Source organism: Microchirus variegatus (assembly GCF_963457635.1).
Source record: "Microchirus variegatus genome assembly, chromosome: 3".
NCBI classification, from domain to species: domain Eukaryota; kingdom Metazoa; phylum Chordata; class Actinopteri; order Pleuronectiformes; family Soleidae; genus Microchirus; species Microchirus variegatus.
This window is the reverse complement of record NC_139804.1, coordinates 30,053,351-30,076,559: the sequence shown is the minus strand read 5'-3', so window position 1 is coordinate 30,076,559 and position 23,209 is coordinate 30,053,351. Positions and strand designations below refer to the sequence as shown.

The following is a 23,209-nucleotide window of genomic DNA, read 5'->3' as shown; positions in this document are numbered from 1 at the left end:
TATCTCTCTCTCTCCCTCTCTCTCTCCCTCCCTCTCTCTCCCTCCCTCTCTCTCCACTTAAATTTATGTCCAGAGCCATTGAACCACTGCTTTTTTCTTTTTGCACATAATTTCAATTGCTTTCAACCTATTGTCAGCATATATTATCTATGAAGTTAGTGAGGAAAATATAAATTGCCTTTCCAGGAAGAAAGGGCTTTAACAAGTGTCCATTTTTTTTCTTTTTCTTCTGGCATATGTTGTCTAAAGTATTTATATTTGGATATACCAAAACAGACAAATCCCATAATCCAATTCTCGCATTACACCAGTGATAATACAATACATACTGAGTCGCTTGTCACTCACCTCACCTGACTGACTTTATTGAATAGGATTACAGTATAAGGAAGTACTTTTGCTATCCACTGTGAAGCGGGAACTATACTTTTTATGTAACCTTTGCAGCCTGTGAGTACGTATTTACGGTTTCTCATGACAGAGTGGTGGATGTGGTCTTCATAAAGAGCCCTATAGAATAATGCTATGGCCTTGAAGCCTTGATCATAGTAACAGAGTATTAGTTTCACCTCTCAGTGTGTTGTGATGGCAAAATTGAATTATTTCCTGCAAACTGTCGCTGTGGTTCCAAGAAACCCCCAAAATAGTCTGCTCTCTGCTCATAAAGGCAGGCACAAAATAAAGGATCAGTAGATACTTTTACAGGAAGCAGGAAAAGAGTATCACAAACACCCACACAACCTCAAGACCCCATTATAACATCACACTAGATACAAATTTCAGCAGATTAAAAGTCTGTGGGTTGGACTTTCCTGCAGTGAGGAGTCTCATTTTTTATTACATCTCAGCGAGATTGAAACTAACTTAATTTGACTTGTCTTTTAAAAAGAGGGATTCATTAATTTTGCTGCCTGGAGCATTCATAGTGAGCACCTCCCACCATAGTTGTTACTCTGCGAGGCGGAACAGCAGCACTTTGAGCTGATGTCATTATTCAAACAATGCCAAAGCTGTCATGGTGGTGTTGTTTAACAAGTCTACCCTTTACCATGTTTGTCTTTGTGAAGGCTTGTCTCTTTTTCCAAAGTAGTACCTATTAATAAATAATTTTAAATATTTAATTTAAATAATGTGAACCTGCCACACAAACATATATATATATATTTTTTATATATATATCTTTGTGGCCATACCTCAGCCACAGCCTAACATTACTAACCTTGGGTGACTGGGATTGGGTAGTTTAGAGTAGGGTTGGACCTGGGTAGAAATACACAAAACAGAATTTCATTGGGCACTGTTAAGAACGCGACTTCCAATTGGAGCTGTGAGAGTGAGAGTGTAGCTCTGCTCTACTCTCCTCTGAAGAGATGCAAATGTGAGCATGGCACATGCTCACATTTGCATTACAGTGGTTTAAATTGTGTTGTAATTCTATGCTGCAATTGAAAATGTATCGGTGTCTTTTAAAAGCTCACATAGACTGTTTCACTGGTGCTGCACTGTATGGCTCACAACTTAAAGGTCCAGTGTGATAGAATTGGAGACATCTGACATGTTGACTAAAGAATTTCTGATTCTAAAAGAAAAACTCAGTCAACATTCCCTCTATTATATACTGTGAGGAATGGGTCATTTCCTCCTAGTATCCATGTAAACACAAATAATTTAATTCAGACAATTGGTCGGGATAGAGTAACATCTAGCATTTGGGAAAAAATGAAAATAAAATACTCTGTTGATAAATAAAGGAATAATCCTTACCATGAATGTGAGTTCAGTTTAAATTTCAGATGAATGTGGAGGCGTTTAAGGGACATTAACAGTCATGCTTAGCAGGTAAAGTTATGTCATCAACCATCAAGATGAAATCATTGAAATGGAAGGCAGCTCTTTCTGTGACCGAATTAAGTGTGTTAATCATCTAACTCTGTGAAATGGAAGGAAACTCTATATCTTAAACTGTGTGGTTGAACATCGTGTGGTTGAGTGGTGACGTGTATGACCTTTTGACCTGGTTAAGAAAAAGTTACAGATTGTTTAAGATTAGCTTTCATATTAAATACTTGTGTTGTTGTCAGATGCTTTGGTTCTATGTGCAGGCCAGATTCAATGTAGGTACAGCCAATGTTTGCATAATGCTTTTGTTTCAATGAAGACGTGTATTACCTCCAGTCATCCAGTAGTAGTCCCCAAGCGGCATTACCTGGCAGTCTATGACGGATTTCAGAGAGCTTAAAATAGAAGTTATTGTTGAAGCTGTGATGGAAACTGAATTGTAAGGAACTTTATTATGGGGATAAGATCATTCTCCTCGGTCTCTTTAGGCTGTTGACTCGTTTCTGGCAGTGCTCTGGTTCTGTTGAATCTCAGTGAAACTGTCATGCAAGATGATGGATTTTTTTAATGAAAAGTTGCTATGCTACCCAGTATCACAATACTTTAGAGACCATGTTAAAACAGCAGTTGCTTCACATGATTATGCATGTGAGAAAGATTATCTTTCTTTTAACATTTGCTAATAAGGGGAAGGCAAAAAGGCAGGATAGAGAAAGAAGATAAACCGGTTTAAAGAATGACTGGTATGGGGACATTAACAGTCTGACGTGGGCAAAAGAAGTAAGCAGCAGATTTCGTTCTTCCGAAGACAAGTTAAAACACTTTTTAACTCGAAGAGAAAACCCAAGTGTGTGAGTTCTACAGCACTTGAAGAGGGAAAAGAGAAGAGGACCGACAAGACAAGATAACAGCTGTCACCCTGGCTCACCAGCTATGGGGGGTCATTGTAAGTCTTTTAACTGAGATTCTTATTTCACTTCTGTTTGTTTTTTGGTTTTAATGCATTTTAAACACCTCTTGGGTGGCTCCTTGTACATTTCACACAGAAATAATCCTGAGTGTATTAGCTGACAACTATTCACGTTATAGTTTAAACCTCACTTTTGTCATTGTTGCTTGTATATGAGGACATTAAATGAGACAAATTTTGTCTGGAAGGCCCTAAATTAAAACCCTTGATAAAACAGCAGTAAAGTACTAAATATTTCTCTGTCGAGCTGTACTAAATTCTATGGACGTCGGTGACAAAACATGATCGGATCATAACGTTATCCAGCTGCTGACATGATGTACCATATGAACTCTCACTCATTCATTCATAACAAACAGATATTTGTATTGAGTTTTTGAAGTAGGCCCATCTGGAAAGTTTTGTCATTCATTTGCCTCTTTTGTTGTTGTTGAATGCCCATAGGTGAGTGCTCGTCCTCTGGCCATGATATAATGACCTGTGTGTTTATTTGCAGCAAGCAGGATAAACTCAACGGCAGTTGGGATAGTTTTGGGCTTCACTATCCTGGCCGTTCTGTTCACTGTTGGCATCGTACAGTTCTGCTGCAAGTACAGATGCCAAAGGTGCAAGAAGTGCTGCAAGAAAAAACGTGAGTGGAAATGATACAAAAGCATACTTTCTCTTTTATCTCTTGGGGAGACTCACTCACATAATGGTTTTGATGTGCGTTTCTGCAGCCTGAACTTTGTGGTGCACACAGTGTGCATTTTTGTTCTCAACGTTCAGCTGCAACATTTCTTCTACTTTTACCCAAAGACATTTTTTAATACTTTGTACTGACAGAATATGAAAAATGTTGACTGTGTGGTTAGTAAAATCTTGGAAATGGATATGTCAAATCAGCATATATAAAGCTAAATTCATTTATTCAGCTTTTTTTATTCTGGGTGACTGGGTGAAACTGGAATGCATGTTAATGTCAATTTTCATAATGCACTTTCTTTGTACTTAATCCTTCAGAGCCATCGCTAAAAGACAAAGTGCTCACGTAAGTCGGCTACATAGGCCAAATAGGCCAAATAATGTTTTCCCCTCATACATGCAGTCGTTTTATATTTGCATGGACAAGCTTGGTGTTTGAGCTCTCTCTCTTTCTGCAGCACGGTCGGTTTGAAGAAGACCTCCTCCTCTCCCTTCACAATCAGCAGCAGGGTAAAATAACCAAGTGCGATGCATCAGCATGGAAAACTCACCCCTACAGGCTATAAATCTTATTTTCAATGTTATATTATTTCTTCCTGTTTGTGACCTGCTGCTTTTTTTTAAATTTAACCTGAAGAGTTACACTTATTAAATGTATTTAAGAATAACCTTTAACCTTGGTTAAAGGTTGATGCTATCAAACCATATTTGTCTACTTTACCTTCAGAATGAACGAAGGAAAGGAATGGCACAGTAAGCTGTTGTATTTCTATGTCTTGTCATGTAATTTAAAATATTGAAATAAAATTCTAAAACATTTAAATGTGTAATTCAGTCTTATACTGTTTTTCATGTGAAACAGGCACACATAAATCAATGTGACACCACACGCACACCACAGACCGGGGAAAAAAAAGGTGACTTGAGGTGAAGTGAGAATATCAACAGCTTAACCACAGCAACCAGGCAGATAAGTTTTCTTGTAAAATGCAGGTGACTTCCCTCCACATGTGTGTTTACTTTTCAATGCTGTCATGTTTGCCAGAACTTCAGTGTCTCATCTTTTTCCCTCAAAACAAAAACGTCTTTCTCTTAATCTGATGGTTTTTCTGATCCAAACTGCCTACATTAAACTGGAGAAAGGTCACATTTACGGCACCATCAACAGGAAGACGCCAACACACTAACTGAGGCCAAATCTTGACATAATAAAGACCGCAGACAAGATACCAAGACAAGACCAAGATTAGTGAGGTATTGGTCAGGCACTTTGTTTTACCTATCAACAGTAAACTTGGTTTTTATATAACTTAAATGGAAAACTTGACTGAAAAGGAGAGATATAAAGACATAGATAGATAGATATAAAGACATAGATTACTACAATGCTACAACTAATAACCTAAAGACATAGTAGTCAGTAAAAGAGCGTTAACAACATTAATGTTTCACTAGTTTAATTGCTGACGATTTATAATCCCTGTAAAGTCCGGAGTCCATGGACAACGTGTTCCTTTCACCAAAACCACACTGTGCACTATAGCATCTGACGAGGCTGTATATTTGTTCTGTAACTTGTGTTTTGAATTAAGAAAGTGATTCCTCATCTGCGTTTACCCAGGAAAAGTATCAATATATTTATTATGTGTAGTGATGTGTAGTGTTTTACTACAGACCTTATCTTCCCTTCCAGTCAACAAACTGGAACGGAAGAGAGCGACAACTGCTGTTTTTGGTCACTAGTATATGTTATTGGTTGCATTTGAAGATGGAAGTTTTACATCCAGTCACAATAGTGATTAATATATATATATGAAAAAAAACATCTGTTGGGGTTTTGATTGGTCTCAATTTTAAATCTTAATTGACTTACGCTGGAGTTTGTCTGTCTGTCTGTCTGTCTGTCTGTCTGTCTGTTTGCAACATAACTCGAAAAGTCGCAGACATATTTGAATTACATTTTCAGGAAATGTCAAAAAGTGATTACATTTTTGGGCATGATCCTTAGACCCTATCACAATTTGTATTGCTATTTTGTGGGGGGCTGAGCTGCCTTGGTGGAGGTCTGCGCTCTTTGAGTGCTTCTAGTTCCTGTATGTTTGAGACGAAGACAAGACCGAGTATACATCTGTGCAAGCCTAAAATGAGACTAACACCTTCTTCACGCTGTGGTTTCGAGACTAAGATCAGTCTTCAGTTGCACTCGTCACACTGCCCCTCTGGTGTTTTGATACTATTTACCGAGCAGCCACCACGTTACAGTATGCAACGGATTTTTATTTAATTGCATCAAAATGTAATTTTGAAAGGTGTTTTAGAGACAAAAGGCTGTAGTTAGAATCACATGAAATACTTCATATAGCATAAATTAGTTTAATTGGATCACTTAACTTATTGAGAATAAATAAATAAATTTTTTTTATCTGTTTCTCAACATTTTATACAAATGTAGCTGCATTGAGAAACGTGTTCAAAACAAATGGTTAATCCATGTCTTTAATCATCCTTGTCAGTTAGATTAGCAGAGGTGCATTGACTCCATATAGTGGCTGCTGCTTACCATTCTGTCTTAAATGGTGCCTTTAATTCCGATGCCCACCTTATTTTGTCCTGTCTCCTCCAAGTAGATGGTGTAGGTGAGGCCATAAGGAAAGAGCTTTCTCAGAACGGGTTTTTGGTGAACATAAACTGACAATGTGCTGGATGTAGCCAACAAAGTGAAGGAGGGAGGCGATAGTTCACCTGAAGGATCAAAGAAAGTAAAGCATTATAGTCTTGAAATGTCATTTTGAAAGGTGTTTTAGAGACAACAGGCTGTAATTATTCCATGGTAGTACCGGTGTCACTGGTTATGACGGGAGATTTGGCAGTTTGACAGGGTGTTAACATTCACCTCCAAACCTGTAACATGATCCTTTTTCACTTTTTAAAAAAAATAATGCTGTTTGCCAAAAAGTATCTCCCTTCTGTGTGCTTGATACAATGTCAGGAGAGGTGGATCAGTTAAGTGTTACCACGGTTGTTTGACCGTGATCCTTTGTTTGACAGGAGTTGTGAGGATGCTGTTTAAGTGTCTATGAAAATACAGCCTTGCAAATAATGGCTCTCGTTTTTTTTATCATGGAGTTCATTTCTTTTAAATGAGTGGAAGGCAGAGAGAGAGAGGGGGAGGAAGTGTTTGTTTCTCACATTACGACCTTTAAAGCCGCTGCTCTGGTTCCTGTTATTTAAAACTGGGAATCCCATGTACAGAAAATAGATATGTAATGTTTCTCTTTCCCCAACAGGTACAGGTTTTCTCGTTTCAGGGTTTTCCTTGTGTCATGGTTTCTGAAAATCAACATCATGTGTTTTGTTTACTCATAGGGTGTTTTTAATGTACATCTGAAATTAAGCATCATCCTTTTTTGTTCACTTGTAGAATAAAAAAGCAAAATCATATCCCAAGCAATTCATCAATATGTTTAATAATATTTAATAAATTATATATACAGGAAGTAGTTAAAAGACGAGTCTGCAGTATGACATCATGAGAGTCACTAGCTGAAAGTGAGAACGACAAAAGAAATGTCTCTTCCTTTTTTCTGTTCCCTGAAAATCACTTGATTTTTGCAAATAACTGCAGAATAATTGTAAGTTGAGAGATGATCAGAAACAAACAGAGCGAGATCTTTGTCGGCAGAGGTGTGAGAGCAAAATGTCTAAAAGCACGTATCTGTTGAAACGTTCCTTTTCATTGCTCCCCACATCAGTTTCACTTCTGGCTTGTAGTCAGTTTTGTATAAACCCCACGACACAGGTTTAAATAGGGTCTTTGACATTTGAGTCTCCATCTGTCATCTCATGAGAATCAAACCAACAGTTGCCAGCCAGAAGCTGTGAAACCTGCAACAGTTTTAGCAGCTCGGTTTACCCCACAATACTTTTTGCCAGTTTCCATGAAAATAATCCTCGATTATTTACTCATGTTTCTATCTCATGATTCAACACGTGTCATGTGGAGACAAAAGGGAGTGATATCCTCTCAGGCAGGTAACGTCAGCATGGTTCAATAAATAGTACTTGTTGCATTCCACAGTGTGTTAGTCAGTGTTCAGCTGTATGTCACTCAGAGAAAGGAACACATGATTCCTGTTGAAGTCGTGTCCTCCCTCCAGCAGGGGCAGTGGAGGTAGTGTTGATAGCAGAGGGAACATTTCCCCGAGTTGTGAAAAAGTGTTTTCAAAATCATCCACCGTGACGATGTCCATTTGTGATTTTTTGTAACAACTTGAAAACGCTCTATTTGATTCTTCAAAATCACTTTTACCGCTCAGTGGTGCATTTTTTATACACATGGAGCTGTACTGTTTGATGACATCAGATCCACTGTCACACTTTTTGTGGCACCACGTGCACCGACCTGCTCCTGAGCAGATGCACAGCTGGGGACCAGCCCTGTAACCTGTGACCACTTCAGCCAAAACGGTCTGATCTGAACTTTTCTGCTTAAACTCCTCCTCGTCACTGGAATTGTGGATCTGCACTGCAGAGGGGCTCTGTGTGCGGTAGTTGCCGCCAGAACCAGACTCCTCCACAAGCTTGCTGTCTGGTCGATCCAGAGTAACGGAAACAGAATCAATCTGGCAGCCTATCCCCACGCCGCTGTCCTCCCTCTTCCGAACTTTGTCAATGTCCATCCTCTCATCCTGCAGGGGGTAATCTGCCTGACTGCAGGACGAGCTCTCTGGTCCTCCCATGCTGCCACAGCCACTGTCTCCCTGTCTCATGACTGGACTTCCTCTGTCGTTTGTAGTAGCGCTGGTTTCCATGCTGACCCCACTGTCCATGCTTGTCCTTCTGTCTTCCTTTTCATTGTCGTCTGTTACCGTAACATGGGTCTGTGGGTCATTATCACAGTTTTTTACTTCTGCTTTGTAACTGGATAGGAACCATCCTTTGTCCGTGACCGTCTCCATGACTCCCTCTTCAATGGATAGGGGAAGCCAGAAACGTACTGGAGATTTCTGGGGCGAAACAAGAGAGGACTTTTTTCACGTTGTTTCATTGTCACATTCAACTTTTTCTCTTTTAATAGTGAATAATTCCTTCAGGTTTCCTACATTATTGACTGGACAAAATTACTGAAATTCCACTTACCAGTGCAGCAGGTGTTTTTTCTGGACGTCTCAGGTAACACATGAGGATGATTGCAATGATAGCAATCATTGCCAGCACGCCCAGAATAGACAAGGATGCTGCTGCAAGTACGAACCATTCTGAAGGGAGCAACAACAAAATAATTTCATTTCATGGTGGATTTCTCCAGAGCTATAGAATGAAACCTGTGTTGAACTTTACTTTTGGCTCGAATAAATAATCCAAGGATTTAGCTTTGTAAGACAAAAGAATGATGCAAATTGGTATTGATTTACTCGTCGCACATTTGTCTCAAGATAATCAGGCCATATGTATTATTTATGACATTCCCTTTAGGATAACAGCCAGATTACATTTTGCCAAGAGCGCTGTATATTTGTTTTCAAACATATTAGGGCCATATTTCACATCTGGGCCACTTTAGGCTAGTAAGCCAGCAGTGCCACTTCACTACCTGAACTGTTTTTTTTTCTTGCCTCTCTCAGGTAGCAGCAGACACTGTTTCGATGACACTCGACTTGGGTAAATGGCTCCATTGCCTTCTACGCTCATGCTGAGACAGTACTCTCTTCCCCATTTGAGAGACCTGAAAGACTTGGTCCTCTGGTCGTCCCCTACATCGTCGTTCAGGTAGGCTGTGGTCGTCTGTTGGTTAAAAATCAAAATGTGATTTAACTTTATTGCAGTAAAGCCTTTGAGAAGTAAGGTTCTGATGTTGATCCAGGTGTTTGAGAATCACATGAAAACTTAGCATACATTTGTTTTATTGGATCACTTAACTTATTGAGAATAAATAAATAAAAACATTTTAACTGTTTCTCAACATTTTATAAAAATATAGCTGTATTGAGAAATGTGTTCAAAACAAATGGTTAAACCCTGTCTTTAATCATCCTTGTCAGTTAAATTAGCAGAGGTACATTGACTCCATATAGTGGCTGCTGCTTCCCATTCTGTCTTAAATGGTGCCTTTAATTCCGATGCCCACCTTATTTTGTCCTGTCTCCTCCAAGTAGATGGTGTAGGTGAGGCCATAAGGAAAGAGCTTTCTCAGAATGGGTTTTTGGTGAACATAAACTGACAGTGTGCTGGATGTAGCCAACAAAGTGAAGGAGGGAGGCGATAGTTCACCTGAAGGATCAAAGAAAGTAAAGCCTTATAGTTTGACATTATAGAACGATCCAACGATACAAATCCAAACAAAATACCATGTTATTATGACTAATCCTGTAATACCAGTCACAGCTTAGCAAAGTAAGTAGCTTCACCAGTAACCATATACTTACTTTCATTTGGGCGAACCTTCTTCGATGTCCATACAGATGTGTCGTCTCCCACGACCAGCTGAACTCTGACCTTGTACAGAGTGTTATAGTCATGAATGAGGCTGCTCAGGTCACAGAAAGTGTTGGTGATCTCTGTGCAGCTTTTTACTTCGGTCCACTCATCAATTAACCTGTGGACGGTAAAGTCACCGGTCACTACATGAAAGGGTTGGAGTCATTTGTTTCCAACAAAGATGAAATAATGTCTAAACATTTGATTGAATCATTGAGGTGAGAGATAAGCACATTTCAGTCAGGGGTAAATGGAAAAGAAGGTTGAGAATACTGGGAAGTTTGACTTGCAAAACAACAGGATGTGGGTGAACAGGACATGGTGGCTGTTGAGTAAAACTTACTTTGCCATTTCTACGTTGTACTTGGAGTTTGAGGGGGCGTCCACAGGTTGTTTCCAATATACTATTACCTCTCCATCTGATATGTTAACTTTCACGTCAGCAGGCTGAGGAACACCCAGTACTGCTGCAAAAAAATAACATAACCCACTGTTCAGAATTATGTACAATACTGTGCTTTGTTGTTTTTATGTGAAATTGTGTGATAATTGGCATTTGAATTGAAATGATGTGACTGAAGGTTGCTCAATATTATATATTTATTCACTTATACTGTACTGTGCACAAGTCTCAGGTCACCACTACCTTTTTAGCAAGCTGTCAATGAGTTTAACTAACACATGTGGACGTCATGCTCAAGCATATCTTGAATAAACCTATAAGCAGATATTTCTCGACATGAAATAAGAGGACAAACTCAGAGTTTTACCAATAACAATAATAAAATTTTGGACGTGTTGTTGTTCAAGTGTAAGCGTGCGTCACACTTGACTAAATACTTCACACTGTATCCTGTAGATAAAGGTTTTTGTATGTTTTCTGATTGCGTTCCTGTAAAGGGAACGAGAAATAACTGCACAATATAATAATACTGTATGGGCCTTATATTTACATTGTTAAAACAACTCGTCTCGTAGTGACCTAAGACAGAAATTTGCAGGTTTCCAAATGTTTGGGATTTCTGGTCACTTCAACACTCCGGGTGTCGTGAAAGAGAACTCAGAAATACCCATTTCCAATATAGTTGTGTAATCATCTACCAGTATGGAAGGGGAACATTTAAGATTAGAGCTCTTCTTTCCCCACCAATACCTACATGATGGAAACCCTCGGAATTTGTCCCACAGTATTTCACATACATTGATCACAGACAACCCCGCAGGGAGAAATTAAAGATAAATAAAAACTTAATTTCAACTTGAAAAACATGGCATAGTTGAACAAAAAAAAGGACAAAGATGTAACTTTTAAAAGGGTTCATAATTACCTGACAGAGAGTTTATACTGATAACCAGGAAGAGAAGAATTGGCATCTTGTTGCTTTGGTTTGGTTTCCAGAGAATCATTATTCACACATAATCCACACAGTGGTCACCAGTGGAGTCCGTTGGTCCAGGCATCACTGTGGCAACTTAAAAGTGTAGACGCATCTTTTTATTCCTTAGCAACTCTGTGTAGCTGTGTTTGGTAAATGTAGACTGAGCAGAAGCGGCAGTTCTCGCACTGTGATGTCTGTTTGAAGGATAAAAACCGGGTTTGCCCCACCAATTCTGTTATATATACAAACTCTCTCTCGATGCCTTCCTATCTTGCTCAACTCCCCTCCCTCTACGACGACACGTTTCCTGCCGTGATGACACACCTCGAGTTTCATCTCTCTCTTTCTCATCAGACTGTTTCCTCTTTCCACATTGTCACCAAGTACATGATGCACAGTGAAGTGCAATGGAGGGCTGTTAGGGGGAAAAAACACACACAAGGTTCAAAGAAAAGAAAGGGAAATCAAATAGTTCTGGTGTTTTCCTTAGTTTTTATGATAAAACATTTGAACCAGTAGCAAACACCTGGTCTTACTTGACTGTGGTTAATTTGTGCCTTGATGCCTTTTTGGCTCTTTCTCTGAGTCTGTGTCTATAACTCCTCTCTTGTGGTTAACTGCACAACAGGTGTTGTTTTTGCAAAGACCAGTTGTAGAATTGGCAGTGAGATAAGGCATGCTTAAAAATACACCCTTGAATTCCATGGTAATCTGAGTGAAAGGTTTATTTTTTGTGTTAATATACATACCGAGTACTGTATGCTCCATAGAAATACTATGTTCACTGATGTAACGTTGAGTACCCTGAGTCATGACCTTTGAAAACGTGAATCATCTGACAGAAATATATCCATCTCGACAAATCAAAATAATTCTAGAGCCTACGTACTTCATCCCACTCACAGGAAATCACTCACTTGAAATTTAAATTTTTAGAAATGTATGATAAAGAAGAAGAGGGTTGTATTGGTTATCTTTAACGGTTCCTATTCATTTATGCAGAAGACCAGTCACTTAATGACTTTCAAGCTTTCCACTACATAGTAAAGACGAACAAGAAATTACCCTTGTGGTTGCTGGATGCTGCTGTGTTAAAGTGTAATAACAAGATGGACTTTTGATAAAATGGCTCAATAAAGGGATTTTTGGTTAATTAATTAAAAAACATCCCTTATTTATTAATTAATTAATTCATTAATTCATTCATTCATTATCCAATTTCTTCTGTTGTGCCTCGGCCCAATCTTTTCGACAATGTTCACTTTTTTACATGAAAAGAGCAACACTGACTCAACGTTGCACGTTGATAGCAGAGTCTTTACTATCTGACACATTTTTAAGGGAACATCAGTATGTGTTTTTCAAGAGTTGTAATTCAAAACATGTTTCAATTCTAAGTATATACTTTGTCAAATGTCACTATTTCCCTATTCCGTCTCACATTTCTTCTCATGTGGCTTTTAAGTTTTTCTTCCTGGTATATGCAAGCATGTTCATCAGTCACATACTTTTGGTTTCTGTCATGTCGCGTTAATGTCATCTGTGGGAGTCAAACATCATCTGCCTCCGTTTTTTATTGTGTTTTGTTCAAAGTAGGGACTTTTCAAACATTTAATTTGGTTCATGAGGAGTTCCCAGTGACAAAAGTAAACGACTGGGAGTCTCTATATTATATCACCCCCTAGTGGAGGGTTGTAATAGAAAATACTTAGAGGTTCCAGCCATGAGCCTGTTTTGTATAGTATGTTTGCTGAGCTTGATCCTCAGTTTATTTATCATGTTGTCCATGAACCATGCAGAGGATATAGCCTGACACCAGAGGTCTTATATGTTTCAACAGAGGTGGAAAAAGTAACAAAATATTGTACTCAAGTAAAAAGTACCAATACTTTGATGAAATATTACTCAAGTAGAAGTAAAAGTAGTCATCTGAAAATGTACTCAAGTAGAAGTAAAACGTAGTTCATTTGAAATGTACTTTAAGTAAAAGTTACTTAGTTACTTTGCGTGGGGTGTGAGGGTAGTAGAAATATGACAAGGGGTCAGAAATCCAAAACTATTTTGGAGCTCACAGGGCACAGGATATTACATCACTTTTGGCGCGCGCCCTCTACGTTCACGCGCCAGTGCTGGTGATAATCACATCATCATTCGTCTGGTTCTGATGTATATTTTTCTCTGTAGGTCTTTTTGTTTTTACTCATTAACGGATAGGATTTATAAAGTAACTAAGTACAATACTTGAGTCGATATGTACTCAAGTAAAATCCAAAATCCTGATTTTAAATTGTACTTAAAAAATACAAAATACACAAAAAAAGTTTATATAAATACAGTAACTTGAGTAAATGTATTTTGTTTCTTTCCACCTCTGTGTTTCAATAAAACTTCTGATGGCTACTCAAACAAAGTATGAGCACACCTTTATTTCCTGGATGCAGTAACTGTGGTCTTTTCTTTTCATCCCCAGAATTTCCTCAAACTACCAACAAGCATATTGACTTGTAAAGTTTATGAATTCATGAAATTGACTGGTGTAGGATTATGGAAGTAGACGTTAAAATGGTTCATTCTCAGCATTTGAAGAGGAGTCCATTTTGGTTCAGTTTCCCTGACAGGTCAGCTGTTTAAGCTGCTCGTCTCTGTCTGCAAAGAAACCGGTCTGACAGGTGCGAAAGTGCTACACCAGACACACCCGTTCATGTGATGAAAAGAATGAAGGATTGAGAGAATGGAGACTAGAAGTAGGAGGTGTTAACTAGGAAAGGGGGTAGGTAGATCTACCTGTGGTTACTGAGGTGGTCAGTTTCTCAAGTCAAGAAAGGAGAAGAGACCAATGCTCTGTGACTTGAGTAAACACTTGGATGTGAAAAGTCTTGTAGTGTCTTCTCTCACCTCTGCACTCCACTCTCTTGAGTTCTGAGAACGATGAATGGGAAGCGTGACTCGGTAAGTTCTTTTGTTCATCTCTTTCTTGTCCCCTGGATTTCTCTCGGTTTCCTCAGCTTCCTTTATTTGATAATCAAGCTCTTTTTGTGTGAATAGTCACCCGATTCTTTGTTTACTCTGTTTGAGTTTCACTGTTGTACCTTGAGTTTCACTGTGAGTGTGTTTCCTGGTGTTTGACAGCAGGTGCAAAGGGAATTTGAATGTGGATTTAGAAACTATTATTACCTCTAACTGTATTTGTTGTTTACAGCATCAAAGTGTCATGGGTTTTGATGAAATTTTGAACTATCCATTTTTTATTTGATTCATGAGGTTGACTGGATACAAATGACCATCGGACTGTGTGGGAAACCTAGTGGCCTTGCAGAGGATTGCACTCTCTCTCAGTGCTTTCTCTAATAACGGTGTTAAAAACAGGGTCCTGCCTGTATTTTATACTTAACTGGAGTCTGTTTAGTGTAGAAAAGGCCAGTTTTCAACTTTTGTATTTGCGTTATTAATAAATGTACCATATTAACCATAATTAGTCTCTCACCACATAAAGGATAGTGGCTGTTTGCTTTACTGAGACTCTTAAGGGCCAAGGGGTTGTGTCTTTTGTAAAGCATTCTGACAAAAATGTCAAATTTGGGATGATATAAACCAACAGCAATATTTAGGGTCTGAGCAATAAGTGGTGCAAAAGCTCTGATTATTCTGCACACTTCCGAGGGCCTGGCTATGCACGAAAAACTCACTGAAAGTATTCAGGGACGACTTTCCTTGGGTTGTTGAAGAATACCCACCTGTTGCTGACAAAGTTTTGCGAATTCGGTTTTTGATCGTAATTCCAGCAACATTCATCGGATCACACTCAAACTCACTCTGGCCCAAGTCTGTCTAGGATCCGTTCAGAACACGTGACGCCACTCACGGCTTCACTTACTGGAAAGGAAAGAAAGGGATACTAATTGTCGTTATATAAACGAAAACTTGTTGAATTGCTGCAACTAAGCGCGCTACCACAAGGGGACCAACCTAACCTGGTCAACAGGAAGTACATGTTCAGTGACCAACATCTGTTTTGTGTTTGCTATATAGAACCGAGAAACTGAACATTAAGCGAACATTAAAGTTTACCGTTTCAGGTTGTATTGATTGAGTTAAGCAATGACCTTTAAAATGCCATCCATGAGGGAGGTTTAAACTTTTCACCTGTCGCAGTATTTTTCCACGACAATGGCCAAAAGGCAAACTAGTAGGTGTGATGCTCTATATGTGCAGGTGTGAAATATGATGAGCCTGCGCCCCCCCCCCCCCGAGTTCAGCTCGGCCATTTTACTTCATGTATATGGTCTGTATGCTGCATATTATGGAGCATTTTGAAACTTGATCACAATGCCATTCAGTTGGTTTTATATAAGACCTTTTGTGACAAGTCCGCCTATAACCTCGTTACTCTTTGCTCGACAGATGAATTATTCTATATTATTTTGTTGACGGATGATTTTTTCCCATGTTATCAGAGCAATGTAAATGGGTTTATTGTCACTTCGAGGCAAAATACTGGAACCCACGTATCAGACATAAGATAGCTACTCTCAACAGGTGGCAAGATAGCTAATGTTTTTTAATTAGAAATGTGAAACGCTTATGGATTAGAACAGGGTAAAGTGCTTATGTGGTGGATGAAGAAGGGCCGCAACTGCCATGGAGAAACTCTGATTATTGGTTGTTTGGATCGCTTTACAGCTTGGTTAGCTGCTGCAACTGATATGTAGACAACAGACATTTAGCCTGAACGTATTGTGCTTAACCCCCGTCAAAGTATAGTGCGACAACTCTTTTCGTTGTCGATGATTTGTCACTTGTGGAAAGTCCTACGTGACACTGCCAGCAGCTGGTACGACAACATTGTACCCGAGCAAGTTTAGTCACATAACAGAATGCTTACTGGAACTTCCAGATCACATGTTAGCTCTCATCGTGCCTCAGCAGAAACAACACTGTAATATATATTTACACGCAACTGCAGGTATAAATAAAGACCCCCTGCGACATTCATGTGGAGGATAAAGCCTTTTGGACTTTTAATAAAACACTGATGTTTTCAAAAAATACATGTAATACATGTAGCTTTGTGTGACACAATTACCTTAAACAAATGGAAAAGGTTATTTGTCTGCCAGCACCTCAAGCTTGCTAAATATTAATATGTTAAGTCTTGTTTATTGTTCCCAGGAGAGGTAATAAAAACAATCCCACACCTTTGTATGAATAAAACAACTGACATACATATATGCAAATGGATTAGTGTGGTGACTGGCAGATGTTGTTGCATTCAGATAGAGCTAGTCTCTCGTTTTTCGTCCTGTTTTGTCGCTATGTTATCCAAGTCAGTAAGAAAGAAAATCACCTTCAATTTATTCAATTTATTCAATTTATATCACATGCCGCACACACGTGAAATGACAGGAAGCTACTGACCCAGCCACATACTTTTGGTTGACAGTAACTCCTGCCTTACTTGCGGAAGCAGGAAGAGAATAATATAACCTCTGCCCAGGTGGTTGTTCTTGCCGTGTTTATGTGTCTGAATGTGGGCAGAATAATTACAAAAATAAAGTGTGAACATTTATTGGAATGTAGGTTTTGGCTCAAGGAGGAATTAATAAGAGTTTGGTGGTGAGTTGACTCTACTGACATTGTGGGAACTGAGCGGCCTTGGTGAAGGTATTTTCTTTCTCTAAGTGCTTTCTCTGGTTTGAACAACAAAGGAGCAACGTTTTTAAAACCCAGTTTTGCAAGTCATTTGACTTAAGTCTTCGCAGTGATTATTGGCTATTGTTTCACCAACAGAGGCCTGACCTCCAAGTATCTGTTCATCATGAGCCATTTCATGTGCACTGCAATGGTAACCATTAATTAATCAGATTTAACCTTCATTCAAACACCACTTAAGTGGCAACAATTAATTGGCTTTTGGTAGCGTTAAATAAATTAGGTCAGGGGAGAAAAGGTCAAATCAGCTCTGATCTTTCCAACACTGTTGCCAGGTTATTGTGTGCCACTGTGTGTAATTTTGTTACCCATGTGTCGACTTAAACAGATACGTGATAGTAGTGTTAGGATTGCACGGAGGACAATGGTTGCCGTGCTCAGCTTGGGTAACCAAAAACATTGAGGTTTTTTTGCCATGAGGCAAATGGGTGACACAGTAACGATAAAGACACAAACTCAGTCTTTCTTTTATTGTCTTTCTTCACCTCACAGAAGGACTCCCCACCTCCTTACAACTCTGTTATCGTGCACACGCTGCCCCCCCTCAAGTCCTATGACGAGGTAGTATATGGGGTTGGCCCAGGCCTGACGCCGCCCACTCAGCCATATTATATCCCCCGATATTCATCACCTGTGGTTACTGCCCCAGTCACACAGCCTGGTGAGTAATATATTACAATGAAACCGATGGAACAAACCCTTTAAGGTTTACCTATGTGTGCTCGTGTATAACTCTGTGTTCCGTCTTGTGTTCAGCCTCCACCAATAAGAGGAAGAGATGCTGTCAGACCAATGCCCGGTGCTACGGAGGGTCAGGGGGTGTCATACTTGTGCTCGCTCTGCTGGCACTGGCCATCTGGATTGGAAGTACGCTAACTTTATTTGCACAGATTACTGGACATGGCCATTAATATTCATTTACGGCTGTTCCTTATTCAGGACAATTGTACCTGCATGCAAATGTCTGTTTGGTTCTGCCCTTGTGGCTCCTTGGACTACCTGTACATACTGTACATAATAACTGGGCATTCATGTAGTTTTTTGATAGTTAATTAAATTAAATGGGTTGAATTTGATAATAGCTCAAGCAATACATCTTGATACAGTGAAGGATGCAGAGGAGAGGAAAAACGCATGTACCTCGGTCGAGATTTAGAAGGTGCTCCACTAATATTATCCAGCTCCAGCATAGAAACCATTCTACATTTCTGATTTTTGTTATATAATATAGAGCTATAAAGCCACTTCTACTAAATTGAATAGGTTTATCCTTGGTTAATGTATGAGTAATCGTCCAAACAGACAGACAGACAAGCTGCACTTAAAGCACAATTGTCCATGGTGAAGGTAATATTATGGTCACACTCTGTGTATGCGTGCTCATCACCACTCTATCCCGACAACAGTTCGCTACGGCACCAGGCTGGCAACGGTGGTGATCCTGCTCGATGATGATGACTATCACGTCGATGACGATCCAGTACAATCGTATGACGTCTGCCCCAACACCACTGTCTACTGTGATGGCATAGAAGACTGTGAGCTGGGCACCGACGAAACAAACTGCGGTGAGTCATCACATCCACACGTAAAGACTAGAAACCACACAAGGACTTGAACAAATTGTGACATCACGATCATGTTGCATTCAGCAATGTACTTCTAAAGCGACGCCGTTTAAATGCTCCTTGTCTTCTTGTCTTCCTTAGTGAGGTTTAGTGGCGGCAACGGTTTGGAGATCAAGACAGATGAAGATGGCCGCTTCCTCCCCGTGTGTTACAGTGGCTGGGCCCAGGCACGTTCTGAGAAGCTCTGCACTCAGCTCGGCTTCAGAACGTAAGCAATCGGCGCTCTTTAAACTACTAATAAACTGACCTTGAAATTAAAGGTGTTAGAGCACTGGCATTTCCCGCTTTTGAATCACCATTCACCACAATCACGCACGTGTAGCTCGTCTTATGATCAAACAATTTAGATGGTGGCTTCAATCTCCAGCCTGTGATTTACCGGATGAGATCCATCCAATTAATCCTCACCTGCTGCTCTGTGTTTAGGGTTGTATTGATTCTCCACACGCGCCTCTTGGTTAGCTCAGTGTGACTGAACTAGAATCAGTTTCCAGACACATTCAGACGTAATGGTCTCTCTGTGTGTGTGCGCGCGCATTTTGCTTTTTTTCAAACTGCCTTTGTCTCTATCTCCAGGTCCTATCTTACCAAAGCAAAGATAACCGAGCCGACCACTGGTGTATCTTTTGCCAACACTGACATGGCCTCACCTTTGCCTATACAGGCTCTGGCAAAAGTCAGGTATAAATTCTAATCTTTTTTTATTCTGTTTTTTGTTTCATACAGAGCTCACACTTAATCTGTGACCATTCGCATCACAATTTATTATGGATTCATTGATGTATAATCTGCTTGTAATGTTACAAAAGATTCGAGTAAGGTGATGCTAATAAACATGCTTTTTGTTTGTTGTTGTTTTGTTGTGGCATCACACAGCTCTTCCTGTCCAGACCAGAAGACTGTCTCCCTGCAGTGTGTGGGTAAGGAGCCTCCATCTGCTCCTACAGTCACGTGTCGTACACATGCTGTCTTTCTTTCGCTTTGTGCATTTCTCTCACACACACACACAGTACCAGTGACATACTGTGCGCATCAATCCCTTTAGCACCCCAACAACACAACATGAGCAGTTGATCATTATCTCTTCACATTTTAATGTTAACTCTGAATTAACCATTTCAGTGAAACACAACATACACTACCGTTCAAAAGTTTGGGGTGACCGTATTTTTGAAGGAAAACAAATTTACACTCCATACATTGTTAATGTGGTAAACGACTATTCTAGCTGCAAAAGTCTGGTTTTTAATGGAATATGTACATAGGTGTATAGAGGCCCGTTTCCAGTGTTTTAATGGTACATTGTGTTTGCTAATTGCATTAGTAGGCTATTGGATGATTAGAAAACTCTTGAAAACCCTTTAAATTATTATTTTGAATAAAAATTATTATTTCTAATCTTGTCAATCACTTTCTATTCATTTTGCAACTCTTTTGATGAATAAAAGTGACTTTTAATGAAAAGCACAAACAAATTGTATAGGCGACCCCCAAACCTTTTGAATCATGGCTCATCCCCATGTAAATGATGTTTGAATGTCTTTTTATGTATGGTACAGTAATGTAGCCTTTATTGTCTTTTTTTTCCCACAGACTGTGGTAAGCAGCAGTCAACATCGCGAATCATTGGGGGCAGTGTAGCCAAGTCTGGTCATTGGCCTTGGCAGGTGACGCTCCGCTTCAGAGGATCCCACGTCTGCGGTGGAGTCCTGATCTCTTCTGATTATGTAATGACTGCTGCCCACTGTTTCCCAGAGTGAGTGACACACAAAATATGTCTCCTTGCAAACATTTTCTCTGTTGAGATCCTTTTTTTTTGTTTGTTTCTTCCCCGCACCTGTTGCTTCCCACTGAAGAGCCTCTGTCTGTGTTGCAGAAATGTCCCCTTGTCACGGTCGGCAAGAGCCTGGACAGTCTATGCTGGAGCGACGTCTCTGAACACTCTACCTCAACCTTACAAGGTTCAGAAGATTCTTCTCAGTGAGAAATACAACAACAAGACCAATGACCACGATGTAGCACTGCTCAAACTCACATCTTCGGTTCCTTACACTGGTTAGTAACAAAATCATTTTTTTAATGATATGTTAAAATAAGGGCCTACATGGTTGGTGTAGTGGTTGGCACTCTTGTGCAGCAAGAAGACCCGGGTTCGAGCCCCGGTCAGAACAAGGGCCTTTCTGCGTGGAGTTTGCATGTTCTCCCTGTGTGTGTGTGGGTTTTCTACAGATTCTCTGGTTTCATCCCACAATTAGGTCAATTAGACACTCTAAATTGACCGTAGGTGTCAGACTGAATAGTTGAATGGTTGTTTGCCCGGCGATGATAAAATAATGTCTCAACGTACGTACGTTCATGTTTGCGGTGTGAGTTTCATCCTCAATCCAGTTGCAAGGCTCAATCATGGTCGGAATCTGACCTCCTTTTTGCATGAGATGAGTCAGGACATTGTTTCAGTATAAATACTCTTTTTACACTTTTATAGCCTTGAATCATGCGTCAAACGTTTGCATGGCTTGTGTGTGTTATTAGCATAGTGTGGCCAGGTCAGTGACTGAAAGGCCTTCTTCAAGCTAGCTGTCTTAATGTAATTTTACTATTTTATGTCTGGATCTGTTTCATGTGATTTTGCCAAATGAACCAGAACAAATTGATGTTTTTTGTGTGTTATTCAGAAAAAGTTCAACCTATTTGTTTGCCAAATACTGGACAGACATTTGTGTCTGGGACGGCGTGCTGGACCTCTGGCTTTGGTGTCACTGATGTATCAAAAGGTAAGCTGAGACACTGGATCCTTGTTGTAATTTTGTTTTATGTTTATTTATTTATTACGAATGAGTTTGCAGAAGCTGCTAATTTTTAGTAAAATACATAGTTAATAGAAAAGCATTTCATAAAAGTGGCAGTAAAATGCCATAGCCAAGCTAATGTAAACTGCTGGTCTCATTACCTGTCTTAGATAGGTTTCACTGTTTACAACACTGTTACAGGACAGACGGGTGTAATAAGAATAATACATTTATTAAAGAGAAAGGACAATTAGACAAGGTCAGAATACCTTGGTAATTTCTTTTTCATTTTTCTAAAGTCTGTTTTTCTGCATAGATCAGGAAATCCAGTTTTAAACATTTATGGTGGGATTCGGCAGGATTACAAAAACTAGTTACTCATGTTACTTATGTTATAGGCTGTAGAACTGCTGCAATCAGTACAATCAGTGAATTGTATTTTCACGCTCAATGTAAAACTTCAAGCCCCTACTTTGACACTTTTCAGAACCTTGATCGAAAAATCAATGAACAAATTGTCTGTCCGTTTCAGGCTCTATCTCCCCTGATCTGATGGAAGTGTCTGTGGACCTCATCAGCAGACAAGTGTGTAACGGGGCCAGTGTGTACAGAGGCCTTGTGACCAACAACATGATCTGTGCTGGTGACCTGGATGGAGGCAAAGATTCCTGTCAGGTGAGCTTTCAATGTCAAGGCACAGGTTTACAGTGATAAGACGAGACTTTCTGCTTCTGGCATACAGAAAAATATTTTTTTAAGTATGAAATTCTCATTCCAGGGTGACAGCGGTGGACCACTGGTATGTCAGGATCAGAATCGTTGGTACCTGGTGGGAATCACGAGTTGGGGAATTGGCTGTGGACAAAAAAACCGCCCTGGTGTTTATACCAATGTCAGAAGTGTTCTTCCGTGGGTCCATAGCAGAATGCAGGTAAGAAAATAAACACCAACAGACAACTACAAATAAAGAACCCCGACAGTTGTTGATATTGGGTGACATTTTGTCGCCGCTTCAGTTTGTTTTTGGAGTAATATTTGTGCAGGAAGGCGCAGGGACATGAGGTCTCCATCTCTCTTTGTCTCCATTCAATGTCTTTTTTTAATCCACAAATCAAAAACGCACATTTAAACAAGCTGCTGGAAACACACCTAATCTATTTTTAAGGGGACATATTATGCAAAATCAACTTTTTAATCATTTAAATCCTTATATTTGGGACTCTGGAGGCCCAATCAGTCGGCAAATTGTGAAAAAAGATGACTCACTCATGTTTTTGTGGTCCTCCTCAGTCTAAGTACAGGAGACCTTACATCCGTGCTCCTTAGGACATCACCATGCGCTAAATTCCTGGAATGGTTGTCCGCTTTGTCCGTAAAACACTTGAGAGTGCTGGCGAGGGCAACGGTATCCGAAAACCGGAAGTCGCGAAAAGTTCTATTCTTGGCTCCACAGCGCAGCACAGAGTCCTACACAAACTTCCAGCCTCAGAGGATTTATCTGTCCAGTGGATACATGTTATATATGACGGCAATGTGCCTGCTAGAGCCTGCAAATGATCACTTTTCCAAAATGCTAACTGCTGTTAGCACCCAGTAACCAGTTCAAGAACTATAGCTAACATGATGAATAAGAAGTGCATAAATAGAGAATGAATAGTGTTCAGTGCCATATCTGAATATTGATGATGAGTACTGTAGATGAAGGTTTTTCTTAACTATTTTGCCTGTGCCTCC

General features: G+C 39.7%; 1 protein-coding gene across 1 annotated transcript; it reads left to right on the top strand.

Annotated features, from left to right (window-relative positions):
- Positions 1-14,277: 14,277 nt before the first annotated feature.
- tmprss13a (transmembrane serine protease 13a) lies at positions 14,278-22,801 on the top strand (the record flags this gene model as incomplete). Its single annotated transcript, XM_083886955.1, has 13 exons — positions 14,278-14,298; positions 17,551-17,719; positions 17,815-17,925; positions 18,465-18,626; positions 18,768-18,894; positions 19,263-19,367; positions 19,563-19,606; positions 20,280-20,442; positions 20,563-20,741; positions 21,362-21,460; positions 22,008-22,150; positions 22,254-22,406; positions 22,766-22,801. The coding sequence occupies 13 exons, from the start codon at positions 14,278-14,280 to the stop codon at positions 22,799-22,801; spliced, it is 1,512 nt and encodes a 503-aa protein (XP_083743081.1).
- Between the last annotated feature and the right edge of the window lie 408 nt (positions 22,802-23,209).